Genomic DNA, 19,223 nt, shown 5'->3' with positions numbered 1-19,223 from the left:
TATGATTTTAAAAGGACACAACTTTATTTAGTATACAATATTCATAACATCTCAGTACAACACATTATAAAACAATTGTATATGAGATCTCACCATTAGAATGTTCAAATCAGAAAGGGCAATGTACTTCTGAACCCCAAAGGCTTTTCTCACCTGATGATGTTTCAGCTCTGTGATCTAACGATTCCTCTGCACTTACAAATGATGTATTATGGCAAAAACTGTATCTGTTCTTACTGTGGTCACGCACAGTATGCAATATATTCAAGGAGTCACTGAGTTAGTAATCTATAGCTTTCCCTCAGTGCACAACAGGTTTTATAGCAAATGGAGGTGCATCTGAGTTAGCATAAATAAAGAGAAATGCCATGATAGCCATTTGGTATTGTGAAGATGTTCCAGGGTGCTGAATTTCAATCAGAGGCAGAGGTTGTTGTCAAAAAGGAATCCAGATTTTAATGCATGAACATATGTCATAGCAAACCATTGAAAAAGGAGGACATAATTATTACAAATACAAAAAGCACCAGACTAGGAAAGCCTCAGGGATTCTTGCGCCCTAATCCTGGCTTCCAGAGAATAGGAAATTTAGCCTTTTTTCCTACCATCAACCACTACTAGAGTGGTGTCTGTTAGCTGCCTGGTCATCAATGAGCTGTCCTGTTCGAGATCACCCTTTCCCAGCATGCTCTCCTCTTGTAGTTAGTCCTTTAAATTTGGGAAAGACAGTAAGCTGCAGTACTAAAATGGTTACCTTAGAGCACAGTACTGCTAGTTGCAGCGCCTTTCCTTTGAGCTGGTAAGTGTTTTGCTCCTATTATTTTCTCCTGGCTTTCCCTTACTTTCTGTTCTAAGGAGATAGCACAAGCATATGAATAGAGTATTACTTAGCCATTTAAATATGCCTTTCCATCTATAATTTATTCTTTCACGGTCTAGAAAAGTTGGAATGTTTAAAATGACACACCTCTCAAACCATTTAGACCTTAACAACTGCTAACTTCAAGAGCTAAATATTTTGCAGATAATGCTTCAAATGTTTATGATGCCTTTGGGGAATTTTGTATTCTAAAAACAATACTATCCTATGCTGATAATGTCTTGATAACAAGAAGCATGTTTCTTATAATCTGCAAAGAACAAAGCTATCTTGGACTCTACCTTGTAAATTTTTCTTTTTTTGGCACTTCATAGTTTCTACAAAAGGCTTCAGCTCTGTTTTGGCAACATTAAATACAACCGGTATTAAAATTATAACATGTCAATGTATTTAAAATAATTAATGTCAGTCATGATTATACTATACCTATGAGCAAGACTCTCAAAATCAAAAGACTGATGTATGTTGGAATATTTAAGTGTAATTAGAGCAAAGTAACTGCACCTTAAAAGAAGGCCACACTGCATTCTAAAATAAGACAACATAGTCTAAACATACTATACCTTACATGTGCTTGTTTTCAATTATTGTAAGGCACTCATTGATGAATTTACTGACCAATACTGTCAGCAAGAACAGGCATGCATCATTATGGGGTTAATTAAAGTTTTAATACCGATTAAAATGTTTTATTATTGTATTATGTTAAACTGCAGTGGTCTCCAACCTCATTAAGGAATACAGGACAGAATTTATTCAGAAGTTTCAGTTGCTTGGTTTAACAACTTAGCTACTGTCAATGTTTGATTTAAATACAGTTTGATTAAAGCACACTTTCCTTTTGTTAGCATGAAAGTTCAGAAAGATATTGAATGCTGCTTAATGAGTATTTACTGAATATAAAATTGTTTGAGCATGTGACATAACCATCTCTATCCCTGCAGTAATTTAGCTTAGTACAACTGCAAATGTTTAACATTTGAATCATTTGGAATTGGAACACAGCTCAGTTGTGAAAGTTAATCTCATTACACATCTTGATTAGATTAAATGCGGAGTATGCTATCAGTAGCACTTTTAAGTTTCCCATCATTAGAAATTAACTGCAACAGTAATTATCATAAATTAATTATTTGAGCAGGCCACATATAGTCCTATATGTGTTTAAATGTTAATTCAGCACTGACCTAGAGGCACTTGATTATTACCTGTTCTGATTTTCACAGGAAACAAATGAGGATAGTAGGTGCCTAGTTAAAGTGGGAGAGTGCTGTTCGGCTTGCAAGCAGACCTAGACTCTATTTAGTATAAAAACAATATGTTAGCACTAAAGTACTGTAACAGTGACTTCTTTTATACATGGCATTTAAAAACTCCATAGAATCCACAAAGTTCTAGCCTGGAAAAAATATAAAGACTACAAACAAAACACAAAGTTTACAAAAGTTTTAAGATAGAACATCATCTTCAAAATTAGTCCAAAATTAATGACTATCTAAGGGTGAGAAGGAGAGAAACAGTGACAGTGTTTTGTTTTAAAAATATCTGTTTTATGGGTACTTCAAATACCGTAAAGCAAAGAACTCCACTGTGAGCATACAATTTTGCTGCCATTTTTAGGGCAAAATGCTCCCCTCATCTCCATTGCAGAGCTCAACTTTGATATTCTACTCTTGGTTCTGTGTGGCATTAACAGAGGAAAAAACCTCGTGGTACGGAAAGCAGAATACAGCAAAGGAGGAGTATTATAAGGATCCTGAAGGATTTTGTATTTCATTTGTTATACTTGTTCTGAGCATTTTAAATTGCTTTTAATAGAGGATACCAAAGTGCTATATATATCAAACATGCTCCAACCTCAGAAGAAATACACAAAGATCTACCATCGTGTTAAATCAGCATAAAAACAAGCTACAGCACACATTTTGTATAATTAAAAAGTGTTTGACAACATGGAGATTACTCTAGTCTCCAATGTGTTTTCACTATCAAAGGCTTTGATCCTGCCATCAGATCCAAACTATGTGGGCTCCAGGGTCCAACAGAGTCCCACTGAAGGCAAAACAGGCTCTGCATGGGCAGAGAGGTTTGCCTGCGAGGATGAGCTTGTAGGATTGAAACCGAAGTTTTTACTGTTTTAATGTCTTTGAAGACAACCGCTAACACACATTTTAGTTATGAAGTAACAAGGCCTACAGCCAGCTAACTTCTCTCATGTTCATGGTACAGTAAAATATTCAAAACCCTGAGCAGAATTGTATAGATTAGTCATTCTGCAGCGTTGATGCAGACTGCCTATTCTGCACGTTTTTCGATCAGCTAAAAAGGGAAAATTCCCTGTCAACGTCAAGAATGTTATAAAAATTAAACTGTCTAAAACTAACTGAAGAATCACAGTAATTAAACAAGAAACACTTAATGTAAAATGCCTAAAAAAAGTAACACTTCTTGTAAACTTCTTCAGCATTTCCCACAGTGGTCCTAGCAATAAAACACTGAATTAAAAGCCACTGTTGGGCATATATGCTATTTATGTTTAGCAAGCTTGTAAACATGGAATGTTTTGTTCTGAAACACTCTAGTGAAGTACATGGAATAAGAAGACAAGTTTTTTTTAATTTCCTCACAGAAGCGAGGATATAGTGAAGCTTTCAGATCAGGTTCATTCTCTCCTAGACCATCCATGATCTGTAAGAAAGTGAACAGCTTTGTGAAACACCCTTAACCACCACTCAATTATGTGCCATAACAAGGAACTCTAGGAATTAGAAAAACAGGAATATGCTCAAAGGGTCAATGTGAACCAAATGGGAAGAAAGGACCAAATTAAAATGTTAGGTGTTACAATAGTGCCACTGGCTGCACTATCGTTAAAAGGCTAAGTTCTCGCCCTGGTTTGTCTGTGGCACAGAGTCTATGCAATTTGCTTGTATTTGTGCAGTCTGTTTAGGGCCTTCAGCCTGTGGAGCCAACTCCTAGTAAGAGGTGAGAACTCCCTGGGCACAGCCATCCTCTCTCCCTGTTGGAGTCCATGCCTCCACCCTCCCAGGCTCTGGAAGATTATACATAGGGAACACTAGGCATGTGCTGTGCTCACCTGAGGTCCAGCAGGTGGTGATTGTTTCCCCCCACTACTATCAGTTAAAGCAGCAAGGCTCCTTTTAGGCTGAACTCCTGGATGAAAAATGATGCCACTGGGCCTTAGTTCCCACCCTCATTGCAAAATGGGAAAGATATTAGCAACTTCAGACTCAAACATTAATTGCTTTTCTCCTAGAAGAAATTAAACAAAATACATTTTCCCTTCTAAAACCTTGTACTATACTTACATGACCATTAGCTATATCGAGCAGGTCTCGTAACCGACAGCCTCTGCTATGCCGTCTTTCATAACATATGCTGTCCTCCAAGATTACATAGTTTGTTCCAAAGGATTTCAGTATACTGTACACATCTTCAGGAGATCTCTTTGCATACACCTGATAAACCTACAAAAACAGAAAAATGAAGTTGTAAAAGCAAAACAGACTTGTTATCACTGTATATTTGTTTGTTCTATTTCTTTATTTTTTCATCTTGAACCAGAGACATGAGAAGTTTGTCTTAAAAATGCAGCCTTCAAGATGTGACTCAATTACCTTCCAAGTATAAGGCAAATATTGTCATCTTTGGTTACTGTATAGCTATCAGACGTCTTTCATATGGTTTCCAAAATGTATTCATAGAATCATAGAATATCAGGGTTGGAAGGGACCTCAGGAGGTCATCTAGTCCAACCCCCTGCTCAAAAGCAGGACCCATCCCCAGAAATATATTCATTCTATCTAAAGGATTTACCCTTTCACCCAACATAGCACCTGAATGCTTTCCATGTAAAATCAACAGCAATAGCCAAGTCCCTAATAGACTTCATGGAGTTTCTTGCAGTTCTCCCTTGTGGGGTCAGAACTCTGCTTGGGGTAGGGTTGTTTTTTTTGGCTTGGTGTGTAGTTTGTGGGGTTTTTTTTTTTTTTGCTCTTCATATTTAAACCAGATGGCTTTTAGCTCCATAACTTTTTATGTCTGCAACTGCCACATCATCATACAAGGTGATCTCTGAGAGCCAGATTCTGATGCTTTTACTCAAGTTTAGTAGCACCATATGCCACATGTCGTCCCAGTGATTTCAGTATACACAAATGTGTAATCTAGGGTACTATTCAACAGGTGAGAATCCCACTGCTACTCCTTTTTATACCAGGTAAAGCACCAGGGTGACAGAAAAGGGTTCTAAAAGCCCTGGATCCAGCTAGGGGATAATTCTCACAATGCAGCTGGTGGCTCTCCCTCTGTGGAGATGGGACTGTAGGACATAGGACAGTGTAGATTCTGGGCTGTACTGCTGTCCATAAGACAGTCTAAATTACATAGAAGGATGCAAGCATGGCTGAAAACCACTTTAGCTCTCTTTCCCCATGGGCTGAAAGTTTGGTGTTGAGTCTCTCAGTAAGAATATCAGAATCTGGCCCTAAATCGGCAGACCCTCAAACCATTAAAAATTGCAGCAATTACACCAATACTTTGAACTGCACCAGGAAACAAACTAGAAGCAGTAAACAAAATTATTTCAGTCTCAACGCTCCATTAGGGCGCAGATGCTTGTGTGGGATAGACCCAGCTCATAGTAATGGGAATTAGATGAAAGTAAGATCAGAATGTTCTTACTTGTTTTGTTCTCTCCCTTAGACTCTTGTCTTCATAATGTGGGTGATTAGTTAAGATCCTTCCAGTGCACAGTTTGACTCCTGCTAATAGCTGCATGCTCCCAGCAATCACTGCTTTCTTAGGAGTGTTTGACCTAAACAAATGTTCAGAACATTGAGGAAATCTTTGTGGTAGCACTTTGCATCAGCACAGTTACAGATCAGGAGAGAGATTTTTTTCCCCCATCCCCCAATCTTTCATCTCAGGTAGCAAAATGTTCTAGAAAATGTGATTGATTCCTGAAGTCACTAAATATGATGGAAAAGATTTGCAATGAGTCTCCTAAACACTAGGCCCTCATAAATAAATCTGTTTGCTAAATGGGTAAACTGCATGCATAAATGTCAGTTTTGCAAACTTTAATTGTGTCTGTAAAATTTGTAAGCACATCCATTTCAAGAGGCTTCCTGAAAATCTGGCCCTGAAATCCTAAATTGTTTGAGATATGCAAATAGCTGCTTAGAGCTAGGCTTTTTGGAAAAAGCCTACTAATTTCAATTTATAATGTCATTCTCTAGCTTACACAGCCTGTGAATATTTGTAGGCATCTATTTGTCATGTGTTTAAAGTAGCTTATCAAAAAGATGTTGCAATTCTAATCTTTCACTCCTGACCAAATGACTGCTCTCCACTGTTACTGATCCAATCAGAATGCAAGAATTTTTTGTCATTCATCATAACTATCCTTGTTTTCATTTTGAATTAAATGTTTCCTAAAGCGAAACAAATGGATCTATACTTCCCACATATCTACCATGAAGGAGAGAAAATTACAACATAAGGTTCTGGAAAAATTAACCTCAGTCATAAAATCACCACCAAAGTTCCCAGACAAAATAATTAGTGAATTATTGTTATGTGTATTGTGGTAGTGCCAAGAGGCCACAATCACAGCACTACTGTGCCAGGCATTATATACACAATGAAAAGATGGTCCCTGAACCAGAGTTTTCTGCATAAATATATGATGACACAAAGGGTGGATACAACAAGGCAGAGCACAAGGAAGCAGTGAGACTTATGATTAGTGTAATAAGTGGTTACAGGATACTAGCTATGTAGCATTTGTCCAGTGTTTTGTAGGGATTGTGACCAAGGCAGATTATAAAGTGAGATTAGGACAATAAAAAGGAGCATAAACTAAAATGGAATTAGGAGGGAATTTGAAGCATAAATACCCACAGACAGACACACACACACACACACACACAACCACAACCTAACAATCAAGTAATTGTCAAGTAACTTGATACAGAAATAGGCTTTCTTCACATGCCAGTGCATGCACCTGCCAATATCTAAAGGTGTATCTTAGAAGAGGTATGAAATGGTGACTGTAAATGATCAGTCTTTTTTTTTTTTTTTTCATGGAGTTCCATGATAAAGTTTGAGAATGTTAAGAGGTGAGCATTACATTTTGCTAGAGCCCTCCAGGAGATAAATATTAATTCATTTCTAAGTATTACCATAAACCTTTCCTAAAACTTCTTGCAGTTCCATGTTAATCTCCTTCAAAAAGGGCACAGATAATAATTTTTAATATGCCAGTTTAGCTTTACTGAAAAATCATTTTTAGTGGCTTATAAAACCAGTTTTATTTGAAATTCTGAAAGTCTTTAAACTCGCTTTAATATTTTATTTGCACTTAAAACATTCAAAGACACAAGTGTCATGAATAAATGTTCCATCAAAAAGAAAACTACTTTCTCTTGGAACGTAGCAGTATGCACGTATAATGGTCCGCATCACTAGCTGCAGCAGCGACTGAACCCTGAACCAGAAACAAAGCACAGAACTCCACCATTTGAGATAAAGAGAGCAATTCCTTCATCTGATCATCATAGCAGGCTTTGATCCTATGAATTAGCCATAAGAGGGGGACATGACACACATAGCCAGTATGTTAAAGGTACAGCATGATTTGCAACATTTCATGTATGCATCCTTCACTAATACTTCTACCTGATTCACCCACTAACAGCTGTGGTCTCTATCTAAAGCAATTAACATGCTTCAAACCACTGAATGGCACTTCTCTATTACAGAAAAATGAAGCAATTTTTACAAATGTCTGAACAAATGATATATAAAATGAAAGGATAATTTTGTTTTTATAGCTTTCTGCCAAACTCAGAACCAGGCTGCCCAACCTGCAAACAATTTATTCTCTAAGAAATGTCACTAAATAATGACAAGGACTTAAAGGTCAAACTGATTTACATTATATAATTTAAATGTCATTCCAAGCAGACCTGATGGCATTTTGAACAAATAATCTAATTTATTTTTGAACCTCTAAGCTTCAATAAGTTAATTACTGCTGAACTAATGGGTAAACTGAGCACTATAATATAATGCATGAACCCTTGCTTTATCTACACTTTTAAGAATTTATAGAATTATGTAAATACTACAGAATAACTCATTGAAAATAAAAGGGTTTTATAGGAATTATAGGTCTGAGATTAACCTGCATAGACTTCAGAAAGTGGTAGTAATTCTTTCTGTTCTTGGTAAACTGCTATAAAATCCAATACATTTGTTTTAAGGAGGTCCTACTGAAATAGCGAACGTTGCAATTATAGGTTGTATCAGTAGAAATAGTAACTCTATTTCTATTAAGAGGTGTCTACAGCTGAAAGCTGACTGTGGAGTTCAAGGTTATAAAAACTGGCAAATCTCAGGTTATCCTTTTTACCAGTTGAGGGTGAAGAACGAAGGAATCTATTGAACACAGAAAGAGTTTTCTGAAAAGGGCTTCCCAAACACTGCACTCTAGAACAGATTCATCCTGAAAAGAAAATGCCATTTATTCACAGAATACCACATTAAAATATTATGGGATTAGCTGAAATTCTTAGACAATAAAACATATTCAAGGAAACTCTGTTAAGACCAATTTGGCCTCTGGATTGGAAAGACTGCAACTGACAAAAGAGGGAAGAAATACGTACATAGAAAATAACACATGCATTTTTCATCCTAGACTTGATTTTGTGCATTTGAATTTTGCGCGCACACAACTGAATGCACCTGTAAAGTGGGCATGCACCCATTTTAGACAGTCAGTTAACACATTAATTGGTCTGCCATCAGAATCTGTGGCTCAAAGTATGGTGCCAACAGTCTGAGGAAAAAGGGCAAAACTAGTTAGCATCACTGCTTAAAGCCTGGGATATTCACTAGCTTCCAGTATGAGATCTCTTGAGCTTTGAAACTAGGTACTGCGGCATAGGTCAGTAATGGCACTGTAAGGTAGAAATGCTGTCCTTAACTTAGAGATGGAATATGACCACTGCCTCGCTTTACTGATTGGTTTTTTTTTTTTTTTTTACACAAAAGTTTTTCTTTTTGGCCCAGAACCTTTGCAGATAGGAATCATGTGAAACTCAAAAACAATCACAAATTAGGCCAATTTCACTCAACACTTGGCCCAGATGCACTTGAAATCCAGCCAAACTTTGCAAAAAGGTTTGAATCTCAGTAAACTCTTCAACAAACCTGGCCTCTGTTTTAGGTTTGACAAACTTTTGCATGGTGGTTGGTCTGGTTAAAAAAGATTCCATAACTGTAGACAGGATCTCCCTCAAAAGGCAAAAGACATTACTCCTAGATCACCTACCAGCGGTAAATAGAATAGAGGCACTCACTCTGCTCTTCTTCCCCATCTCACAAATGAGTATGTTGTTCATGTTGTCTTAGGGAAAGAGACCAAAGCTAAGAATGGAACATACCTCCTATATGGGAATACAGAGCTCTAAGGGCTACTGGTTGCTCCCTCTTTGATTTTGGTTTTTGTTTACTGCTCCAGTACATACACTCCTGCTTCCTTTTCACTTGTTTTTGTAACAGAGCATGTATAACATCAGAACCCCAAAGATACAATATTCTTCAGTAATGGTCCAAAACATGGCAAAAGATTGTTGTAAAGATACAAAACAGTACAATTGTTAAGAATATTGTAATATTTTTATAAGGGGTAAATCTGTGGAAATATATATTTGGACTTTTTTTTTAAACTGGACAGACTAATGCAGGGGTTCTCAAACTGGGGGTCAGGACCCCCCGGGGGTCACGAAGTTATTGCATGGGGGGGGTCGCAAGCTATCAGTCTCTACCCCAAACCCTGCTTTGCCTCCAGCATTTATAATTGTGTTAAATTCTATAAACAAGTGTTTTTAATTTATAACAGGGGGTCGCACTCAGAGGCTTGCTATGTGAAAGGGGTCACCAGTTCAAAACTTTGAGAAACACTGGACTAATGGCTTCTATCACTCATGTGTATTTGGACACTTTTATACTGTATTTAGATCTGTCAGACTCAAAGGCCTTTTTGACGTGGAAAGGTTTGCAAAATGGAACAAAGGTATCCTAATTCAACAATATATGTGACCAACTGGAGTTCAGCCACACTTCATTTTCTATAAATGAATAAATAATTCTTGACATCAGGAGTTTAGAATGCAAATTCTGGCAGACCTTTACCTATAACAAAACTGCCAAGTGGTAGTACAGTATAATGTTCTGATTCCACAACTTCATTTTAAATGAAGAAAATATCAATCCAACCTTGAGGTGCAGGCCATAAATTTGTTTTTGATTGTAGTTAGTGCACAGCTAACTAACTTTCATTTGTGACCAATATTATTTCTAAAAACATTAAATCCTAAAGAAAAATTTACTCTGTCATGATTTTAAAATGAAAATGTTAGCATTTTCAGCAGAGGGAAGATGTGAGATTTACATCAAATGAAATCCAGTTCGTGGTTGGGACCGAAGCCACATGTATATTTTATGTATAAATCTATATCAAACTCTGTATATGGTACTCAAGAGACCCGAGCTATCAAATATTTACCAATTCTTAATAAACAAGTGGCATTAAATGGCACTGGCTGATAAAAATTAGTCATGAGGTGATGTCAATGTGGCTACAAAGATTCTAAATGATAGAGACAACATGAGCCTGCTTTCAGAATACCATTCTAAAATTAGTAACCTATTTACTTGTGAATAATTACATTGATTCTCATAGGTTGCAGAGTAGGAAAATACAGCGTTATGGTTCATAAGATTACTGCTAGGGTGAAAAATGTTAGTTGCTGTTAAACTGCTGAGTGACTAGTTTCATCACAATACATTGTACACACACAACTTCTAGGGTTGCCAACCCTCCAGGGTTGTCCTGGAGACTCCAGAAATTAAAGATAGTCATGTGATGAAACCTCCAGAAATACATCCAACCAAAATTGGCAACCCTAATAACTTCAGTTATTCAAATGCGGGATATTAAACAGCAAACTTGGAAGTAAAAATATAACGCAGTGCAATACTAGGGTGTTCAAAATATTTAAAGGCTAAAAAGCAGCAGGTTCAGGTTTTACCTCCAAAATATCTTCTCAAGAACACAACTCTGCTTTAAAAATAAAATTGCAAATGGCTATGTGAGAATTCCAACTAAATGCAATTTCCAAGGACGACGAACACCAGGGCTCTGGGGGTACACCCCCAGTCTGAGTAGGTTCAATATTCACTACAAACATTCTTCACACCTCTGGCAAAGCAGGTGGTGGGCTAAATTCTAACTTCAGTGCAGCTGTGTAGGTTTAATTTGGCTGTGAGTTCTGAGTGCAGCATTCAGACCACTCTTTGCGCCAAAACCACCATGCCCCTGTGCCAGCAAGCCACTACAAATATATACATAGATTAAGTTATTTTAAAGTAAGGGCAAGAGACTGGCACATGCATACTCTGTAAAAACTGATTTTCACAAGTGAATGTCCCTCACTTTTTAATGTTATCTTAAAAAAAATAAAGATCAAAGGAAGCAGAAGTGCATCCAAGGAGATACGAAAGGTCACATGAAGATTCATTGATTTCAATACTTTTTTTTTGTTTTTTTTTGTTTTGACCATCACCTCTCCAAACTGAAGATTCTCTCACCTTTTCAACCAAGGGAATTATCTGTGCTTATCCACCCACAGAGCCTAATGGAGACAACTTGTTTCCAGAAACCTTGTTGCCAAACAGTGGTAAACTCTGTACCAGGGCACAGCAGGCTGGCAAGAGTTGCAGCTATCTGTTTTCCACAGTCACTGATGTTCTAGTCCCTAGATATCCCACTCCCCTTTAATTATCCCCATAGGTCACTATAGTTCACTGATGACCTGTGGCAAATGGAACAGGAGAGCACTATATATAAGAATACTGGATTACTATAAATAGCATTTAACTTAAATAAAATAAAAATACTCTTACTTAATCCAGTTCATCAGCTCCACTGTGTCTGGATCATAGAATTCTCTCAGCTCTGACAGCTCATCCATCATTCCTGGACAGAACTAGAATTACAAACAAAACAACCTGAAGACAAAATGAACAAACCAAGTTCTGGATATTGGAACAGAGCTTAATTACAAGGTAAGTGGAAATGGCTGGTTTGAAGTATTGATCTTTTCTACCTTATAGACAAGCTGAAAGGCTTTAGTATAGCTGCCCCTCTGATGCCAATGATATGAGGGCCAATCTGGGGCCTGTTGAGGTCCTCAGCTGATGCTAGATGACCAGATAAGAGCAGAATGATCGAGGTGGCTTTTTAACTTAACTAGACCATTCCATGGTTTTGTCACCTAGAGATTAGATTACATCTTAAATATATTTGGAAACTGAAGCTAGTGGTGAATGTGGCAGTTTATTTCTGTAGCTGATATTATGTGAGTGCTTTGGAATCTGTACTGGGTGCCTACTGGTCTGTTATTTGTTATGACTTACAAAGCCCTAAATCTACTGTGTTGACTGCTTCGCTCCCAGTCTGATTCTGCTGCAGTTGAGATTGGAGAAGATACATTGGATAACACTTGGTTTAAAAGAGAGGGGCTGCTGTCAGTATGTGTCCTCTGAGAGTCCCTCAAATTTGAAACTTATTCCCCACTTTGGTCTGCTAGTAAATTTAAGGAGCTTGCAGACTTCCCTTATAAAATGATTAAACCAAAATGCTCAATTTTGAGGGCTTAAAATTTAAGAGGCCAGTTTAATAGAAGTGCAGAGCACCTGCGGTTCCTGTTTGGTCTTGGTTAGTGATGCCAGTATTTTTAGAGGTGTCAAACATCAGGCCACTTATTTAGGTGAATATATTTAAGCATCTACATTTTGGCTTCATTGTGGAAAGGAGAACTGCTAAAGTTATTCATACTGTCTCTGTCTGCCTAAGGATGAAAGCAACCAGGATGTTAAATATCATCCATAGGGATATTAGGCTGGAAATCATAACTATAAAAATAAGATTGTCCTTTCCTCATTTCTATGGAACCTCAATCTTACAGACTACATTGTTAAAGATGCCTGTCTCTGGTAAGACGTAGGCATAATGGACTACAATAAAGATATTTGTACCCTCACCAACCAAATTTCTCAAGACATAGATTTATTTGAAACACAACGTCAGGATTTCATGGCATAATAGGACTTGCTAAGGCCACAAATCTGATTAAGTCCAGAATTCCCAACAATTTGTTTAGGAATAACTGACTCATACAAACACAATTTGATAATCTTCTATGTTTAAATTGTAAAGAATGCATATAAAATCATTAAACAACCTGGATAATGACTAAAAATTTTGATTTTTAAACCCCCACCCCCAAACCTTTAAACCTCAAAGCTGAAGCAATAACATGCTGGACAAATATGGAATGGAACTATAAGTGCAATCAACATTACGCATGGAAATCCTCCAGCACGCAGTTTTATGTGAAAGTTGTAGTCTGTAGTACACTAATGTAGAAAATTCATGTGAATGGAAATGTAGATGTCTTGTAGGTTTCAAGATGTGCTATATAACTAATCTAAAAGCTGGCTAGTGTTGCAGCCACAGCTGTAGCTGAATAAATAATCTTTCAGGCAAAGTATCTGGGATTGTAGCAACCACATGTCTTAAAAGAAGCTTTTATTAGCTTAGTCAGGATTAGGTTAATAATCCCATAAAATTGCTGGTTTAGGGGAGGGGACTAATGCATATTTCCTCTAATAAGTGTAATCTCAAAGTGCTATGCTAAATGGTTTTGCTTACAACTACTTCACAAGAACCAGACATGATGGCCATTTAAACGTTATTTTTACATATAATAAATATGGAAGATGTTTATGCAGTCTGTGAACATGTGGTGTGTGAAAAGAATAATTTATTAGGTGCAAAGCAAATATTGTATGTCTTGACATACAACAGAATCAACTTACACCTTCAGCTTTGTTGCAAAGGTTGGGATGGGCGATATAAATAAACCATTCCTTTGTCATGGAAAGAAAAGATTCTGGACCTCTCTCAGTAGAGAGGTAAACCGCTGTCTCTGGCCATACTCTGAGGATTGGCTCACTGACAGCATTTTAATCTATTTGTTGAAACGTTTTCAGCCCTGACGAGGGAGTAGTAATAGTCAGAATTTTGGGGAATTGCCATTTTCCAAGTTTTTTAAATTGCGTCTTAGCTAGCAGAGAATTCAATCCCCTTTTTGGAAAGCCCTTACTTAAGGGTCTGATCCTGAAAGATGCTGAGGATTTTGAGAGGAGCTAAATCTGTTTACTCACATTGAACATTCAGTACCTTGCAGAGTTAAGATCTTAAACTCTATGAATTAGCCTTAATACTTACACTATTTGGATACCGGGCTCTTCAGGTAGCTTGAACACATCTATGGGCCTGATCCACAGCCCATAAAAGTCAAAGGAGTCTCCTGTTGACTTCAGTGGACTTTGGATTGGACCCTATATGCTTCAATGAAACTTCAGAAATGGATACTGGATTCAAAGATCTCAGCTTGTGACAAGTTGGACTGAATGTCTTCATAGTTGATGTGTTACCTGAGACAGCATCCTACAGACAAAGGACTTGCCACATCTAGCATGGATAGAAATGGATACATCCCATCCATTCTCTGGGATGTGGAGAGGTGCTACATTTCCTAAACTGGCACTCCGGAAGGAAAAAACAGTATCCCTAAAAATGTGCAAAAAACCAAAACAAAACCACATCTGCCGAAATAGGAAAAAGAACCATGACCTAGTGGGACACAGTGGTCTAGATTATGTCAATAGTTTGACTTTCCATTTTGCCTCTGAACTGTATTTACTTTTTGCTTTTAAAATAAATTAATAAAATTCACAAGGAGACTTCACAGAACTTCAGAATTTTCTCTATTCCTAGGTTTATTATGAAGAATATTATGCTCAGTTCCTTGGTTATTATGAAGATTCCCTTTCTTTTTTTTTTTAACTCCGATAATAAGCTCCACCTTGAGTTTCTTTGAAGCTAATGATTTCAAGGGAAACCTCTTGTCTCCCATTGGGGATAGCAGAAATAATTTCTACATCAAAGTAGCTCCTGAATTTTTTTTTTTGTTTCTATAAATATAGATTAAAAGAATGGCCTGCCCAGTTGTCGGTGTTCCATTAAATTAATGATCTAAATCTCTGTGATATGACAGGCTGATCAGACTAATTGTCTACTTCATATATGCCATTATTTTGGAACTTTATTTTATCTTGGTGTTTCATGTATTTACATATAAAAGCTTGAGCCTTGTTATCTTTTGCTCCTGAGACAGGGTTGATGATAACACAAATCTTAGACTCGTTTAATTCTGTAGATTTACTTCAAAGATTGCATAAGATGAAATACAGCAGTAGAGTAGAAGATAATCATTTCTTCTCCTAAAATGGATCATTACACCAGTTAACAATCTGTATCTTAACTGCAACTTACCTATAAGTACTTAAAATTAGAACACATATAAGCTTACATTTTCAGAATATAGGAATGAAAATCATTTCTAACTGATAATTTGCACACATAACTACCACAATTGCACATGCACTTGTAGTATCTTAGGATGCAAGTAATTAGTCAGATGCAACTGTTCATTTGAGTAAATGCATATGCAATTTAAACAGGCAATCAATATTTTTACACATGCAATTACATCATTTTCTTAAAATTCAGCCATAAATCTCATGCTATTAGCTAAAACCTCTCTCACCCAGTATTTATTTTCAAATGTACAGTTTTGAGGCAATATGAAAAACAGGGATATGTTTTTACATCTGAAACATGGATCTCAGACTTCTCTTATTACAATCAGGAATTTAATTTAAAAAAATTCATTTTTTTTTTTTTACCCAGGAGGGAAAAAATACCAAAATATTAAGACGAAAACATTTCTTACCTTATAAGAAAGGTACAGCAATGTGATTATTGGTACCAAATACCTAATGACCCATAGCTAGGACAAAAACCCAAAACAAACATTGATTAGATTTTTTAGCGAAATTTAAAGTGTTTTGATATAAATGAACATTTATATTTCCTTTATGATTGATGCACTGACCGTGTAATGGAATCTGCACAGCCATAAGTATCTGCCTGTGCAGATCACGTTTCAAGATCAGGGCCTATTTGTTCTGAGCTAAAGACCAATAGCATTTGAAATCCTTCTATATAGAAGGATTTCAAACCACCACAAAATGTTACTTTACACTTATGCATTTTAATCTCCTATGAAGTTCAAAAAATCTACTGTACAGTATAATAAACAAATTCTAAGTCTCTCTTCAAACTGCTGATTAATTCTAAAAAATTCTATGATTTTTATTCAGTCAAGATGTTACTAGCCTTCACAGCTTCTTCTATATTGCCACCTAGTGCATTAAAATGGCATTGCTTAAATTATAAAACCCCAGGAAAATACTAGTTTAAATTTAAAATGAATCATTTATCTGAATACACATTTTAGTAGTATTAACTAGTGCTTTTTAAATGTTTTCATGTAGTGTAGGTGAGAGGCCTAAAAACATTTTGATTCATTTCATATCTACCTTTAAAAGGCTGAAGCTTCATTTGTCTAATTATGGGAAAATACAGAATTTCAAATACTGTCATAAGAAATATAGCTCTAACCCTCTGTGGTGTGTAGAGATGAGCAGATTTCAGGACAAATCCCCAAACTTCAGTACTGCACAAACCAAAAGAAGCAAATACACACATATGGGATGTCCAAAGGTACTTCATTCTGGAAGACAAGCAAGTTTTCATTGATCATATGGAGCTATACTACTGTACAAGAGGGCTTGAAATTTTTTATAAGTAAATGTTGGTAAAAGTCTATTTTACAAAATACTCACAAAACAATGACATTTTCATCAATGATAATAATTTTACATATAAGTGAAGTAAGAAAAATGATCCTTTAACTTTTTTAGAGTTTAAGAATGCTTACTTTGCATATTTGACATATGATGTTGACAACGTGTTTAATTGTTATAAAGCTTTAACTTCTTGAATCTCAATGTCTACTGCTATTAAATAATTGTCTAACCCCCACAAAATTTCATGAAAATTTGAAAATTTAAATTGTTGGCAATAGAAAAAAATGCTTACAAATCAACATGAATATCAATTGAAATCCTACAAAAATAAAAATTTAATTTGCCAAGCCTATGTACAATCATGAAAAATATTTTGTCTAGTCAGTAACTTCAGAGGAACTTCAAACACAACTTTCTTGTGTTCCGAGGACACTGAGGATTGGCATCATAGCAGAAGTAACTGACTAAAAGATCAAATTTGGCAGCTTGTCACAAAGGCTTGAGATGAAATACTTTGCCCCCAAAATTGTGTGTTTTCTCTGTGATCTGACTGTTTTGGGAAAGATCCTGTTGGGAAGGGTTAATTGCACCAGCAAGCAGGCAGTAAGATGGAGAAAGCAGAGCGTTGCATGGGGGTTATGACTAGTGTGTTAGATATTAAATATTCAACAGCTTGCAGAGACAATAAAATTTTTTTAAAATACCTCATTGTGCTTAAAGCCAGGCATCCAAACAGAATTGTGTGCATTAAGTTGTAGGCAGCTCCAGGCTTCAGTAGTATTGTGCAAATTTCCATTTTATCCATGGATTGGACATTAGCTGAACCACTGAACGAACAAACAAAAAATCAGTGCTGTGCTAGGCTTAGCAATACATTATTTTAAAATTGCACATTTGCATGCAGTTTAAAATTATTTTTAACCTCTTGATGCCATAGAGACTAAAGCTCCTGATGTTAGTACTAATTAACTTTTCATTCTTAAAATGGTGTTTAAATATTTCACTTGCAGATAATGATGATTACAGTAATAGCACCTCCATAATGAAATGTCAGGTTTTCTGTTTTCATCTCTGGGGTGTTGGTTATGGCTTTTAAATGAACTTTTAAAATAAATAAAAATGTTAGTGTAGTGATTTACAATACACTATAATGCAAATCATGGAAATACTAAAACAAATTCACATGAGAAATTCAGTGATTGCCAATACAAAATTTACCATTTAGTTGGGTTTTTTTGGTGGGGGCCAAAACTTATGCCCCAGAATCTCAGCTGTAGCCAAGTGTGACAGCACTGCAAAGGAGTTAACTGCAGCTCTTGGATTCTGGGACCAGTTCTACATTGGCCCTAGAATAGATTGGAATAGCGGTGGGGTAGGTCACAAACTATAACTTGCTGGAATGCAGTAATGCTCCAGCCATGTCCCACCTATCCCTGTGCCAGGGACACGGTGAATTGACATAGACCAGACTCTGTTAACTGGGGACTTCCCCATGATTGGGAGATCCTCAAGTGGAAGCAACTGGTAATTCTCTGGCTGCTTTGCAGAGGGGGACTGGAATGAATTAGAGACACTATATATTTTGTAGTAAGTTTTTTTTTTTTTTTTTTTGTTTATAGTCAGTAACATAGTTTGGGGCTCTATAAAGACTAATTACAGCTAAATCTTATTACACACTTTACATTTTGAACTTCAGATATGAAGTGATTTACTTTCTTATTTTTACAACCTCTCTCTTCATTGTCTGTTGAGTACTTGTGGTAAAGTGTACTGTATACTGCTGTGTTCACCTATGTCAGTTATTTAGCCTACTGAAGAAAAATTCAGGAAAATCTAGTTCTGAAACACAGTACCTGAGATTCTGAAAAGCAACAACAGCAGCTGCTACTGCCATAAGCAAGAGAACAAATAGGTAGGCATAAAAAAGTAATGTATCGGAGAGTCTTGCAAAAGTATTAAATGGCAGCAGACCAAATGCTTCTTCACAGAGGTACAGGTTAGCATCGAAATCTCTAAAGAAAGTAAATAAAAACAGTCATACTATAGATTTCATAACTGGTGGCCACATGAAAGGTTCACAGTTTCCTTATTGAATAAGGCAATCATGAAACTATGCATACAGGTGAAGATTTCTACCTCTTGTTCATATCATGCACTTATTTCAGATCTTGGTTGCAAATAATAAATGTTGACCTGAAGACCTAACTTTGACAATGAGCTGATATAATGAAGTAACACTGAAAATTTCAGATTAACTGATATCCTACCTTGTTGTTCCAAATCCAAATTTTGCTTTCAGGAATTTAAATATATGTTCATCTGACTCAAGATTAAGAATTTTCTATTGGGGAAGAAAATAAAGTTACATTTTTCTGCTAGAAATTAGAATACAGCTTCTCTTCTCTTAAAGAATTCATATATTAAAAAAAATATTTAGACACTGAAATTGTGAAACAATTCATAA

The 19,223-nt window shown here is 36.3% G+C and overlaps 1 protein-coding gene across 5 annotated transcripts in view; it reads right to left on the bottom strand.

Moving 5' to 3' along the window:
• DPY19L3 (dpy-19 like C-mannosyltransferase 3) overlaps window positions 1-19,223 on the bottom strand; it is a 51,748-nt gene continuing 32,525 nt past the window's right edge. For 3 of the 5 annotated variants that reach the window (XM_073307827.1, XM_073307828.1, XM_073307831.1), the window contains 9 exons: window positions 19,027-19,100; window positions 18,613-18,771; window positions 17,464-17,586; window positions 16,572-16,683; window positions 15,841-15,897; window positions 11,882-11,964; window positions 5,585-5,717; window positions 4,210-4,368; window positions 1-3,568 (listed from right to left, as the gene is read on the bottom strand). In XM_073307827.1, the coding sequence (XP_073163928.1) occupies window positions 3,407-3,568; window positions 4,210-4,368; window positions 5,585-5,717; window positions 11,882-11,964; window positions 15,841-15,897; window positions 16,572-16,683; window positions 17,464-17,586; window positions 18,613-18,771; window positions 19,027-19,100 (1,062 nt within the window). In that variant the 3' untranslated portion in view covers window positions 1-3,406. The remainder of the gene's footprint in view (window positions 3,569-4,209; window positions 4,369-5,584; window positions 5,718-11,881; window positions 11,965-15,840; window positions 15,898-16,571; window positions 16,684-17,463; window positions 17,587-18,612; window positions 18,772-19,026; window positions 19,101-19,223) is intronic. The other 2 variants (XM_073307830.1, XM_073307829.1) reach the window with 2 other exon arrangements.

This window comes from Lepidochelys kempii, chromosome 12 (genome assembly GCF_965140265.1).
Source record: "Lepidochelys kempii isolate rLepKem1 chromosome 12, rLepKem1.hap2, whole genome shotgun sequence".
Classification (NCBI taxonomy): domain Eukaryota; kingdom Metazoa; phylum Chordata; order Testudines; family Cheloniidae; genus Lepidochelys; species Lepidochelys kempii.
This window is presented reverse-complemented; position numbering and strand designations above follow the sequence as displayed.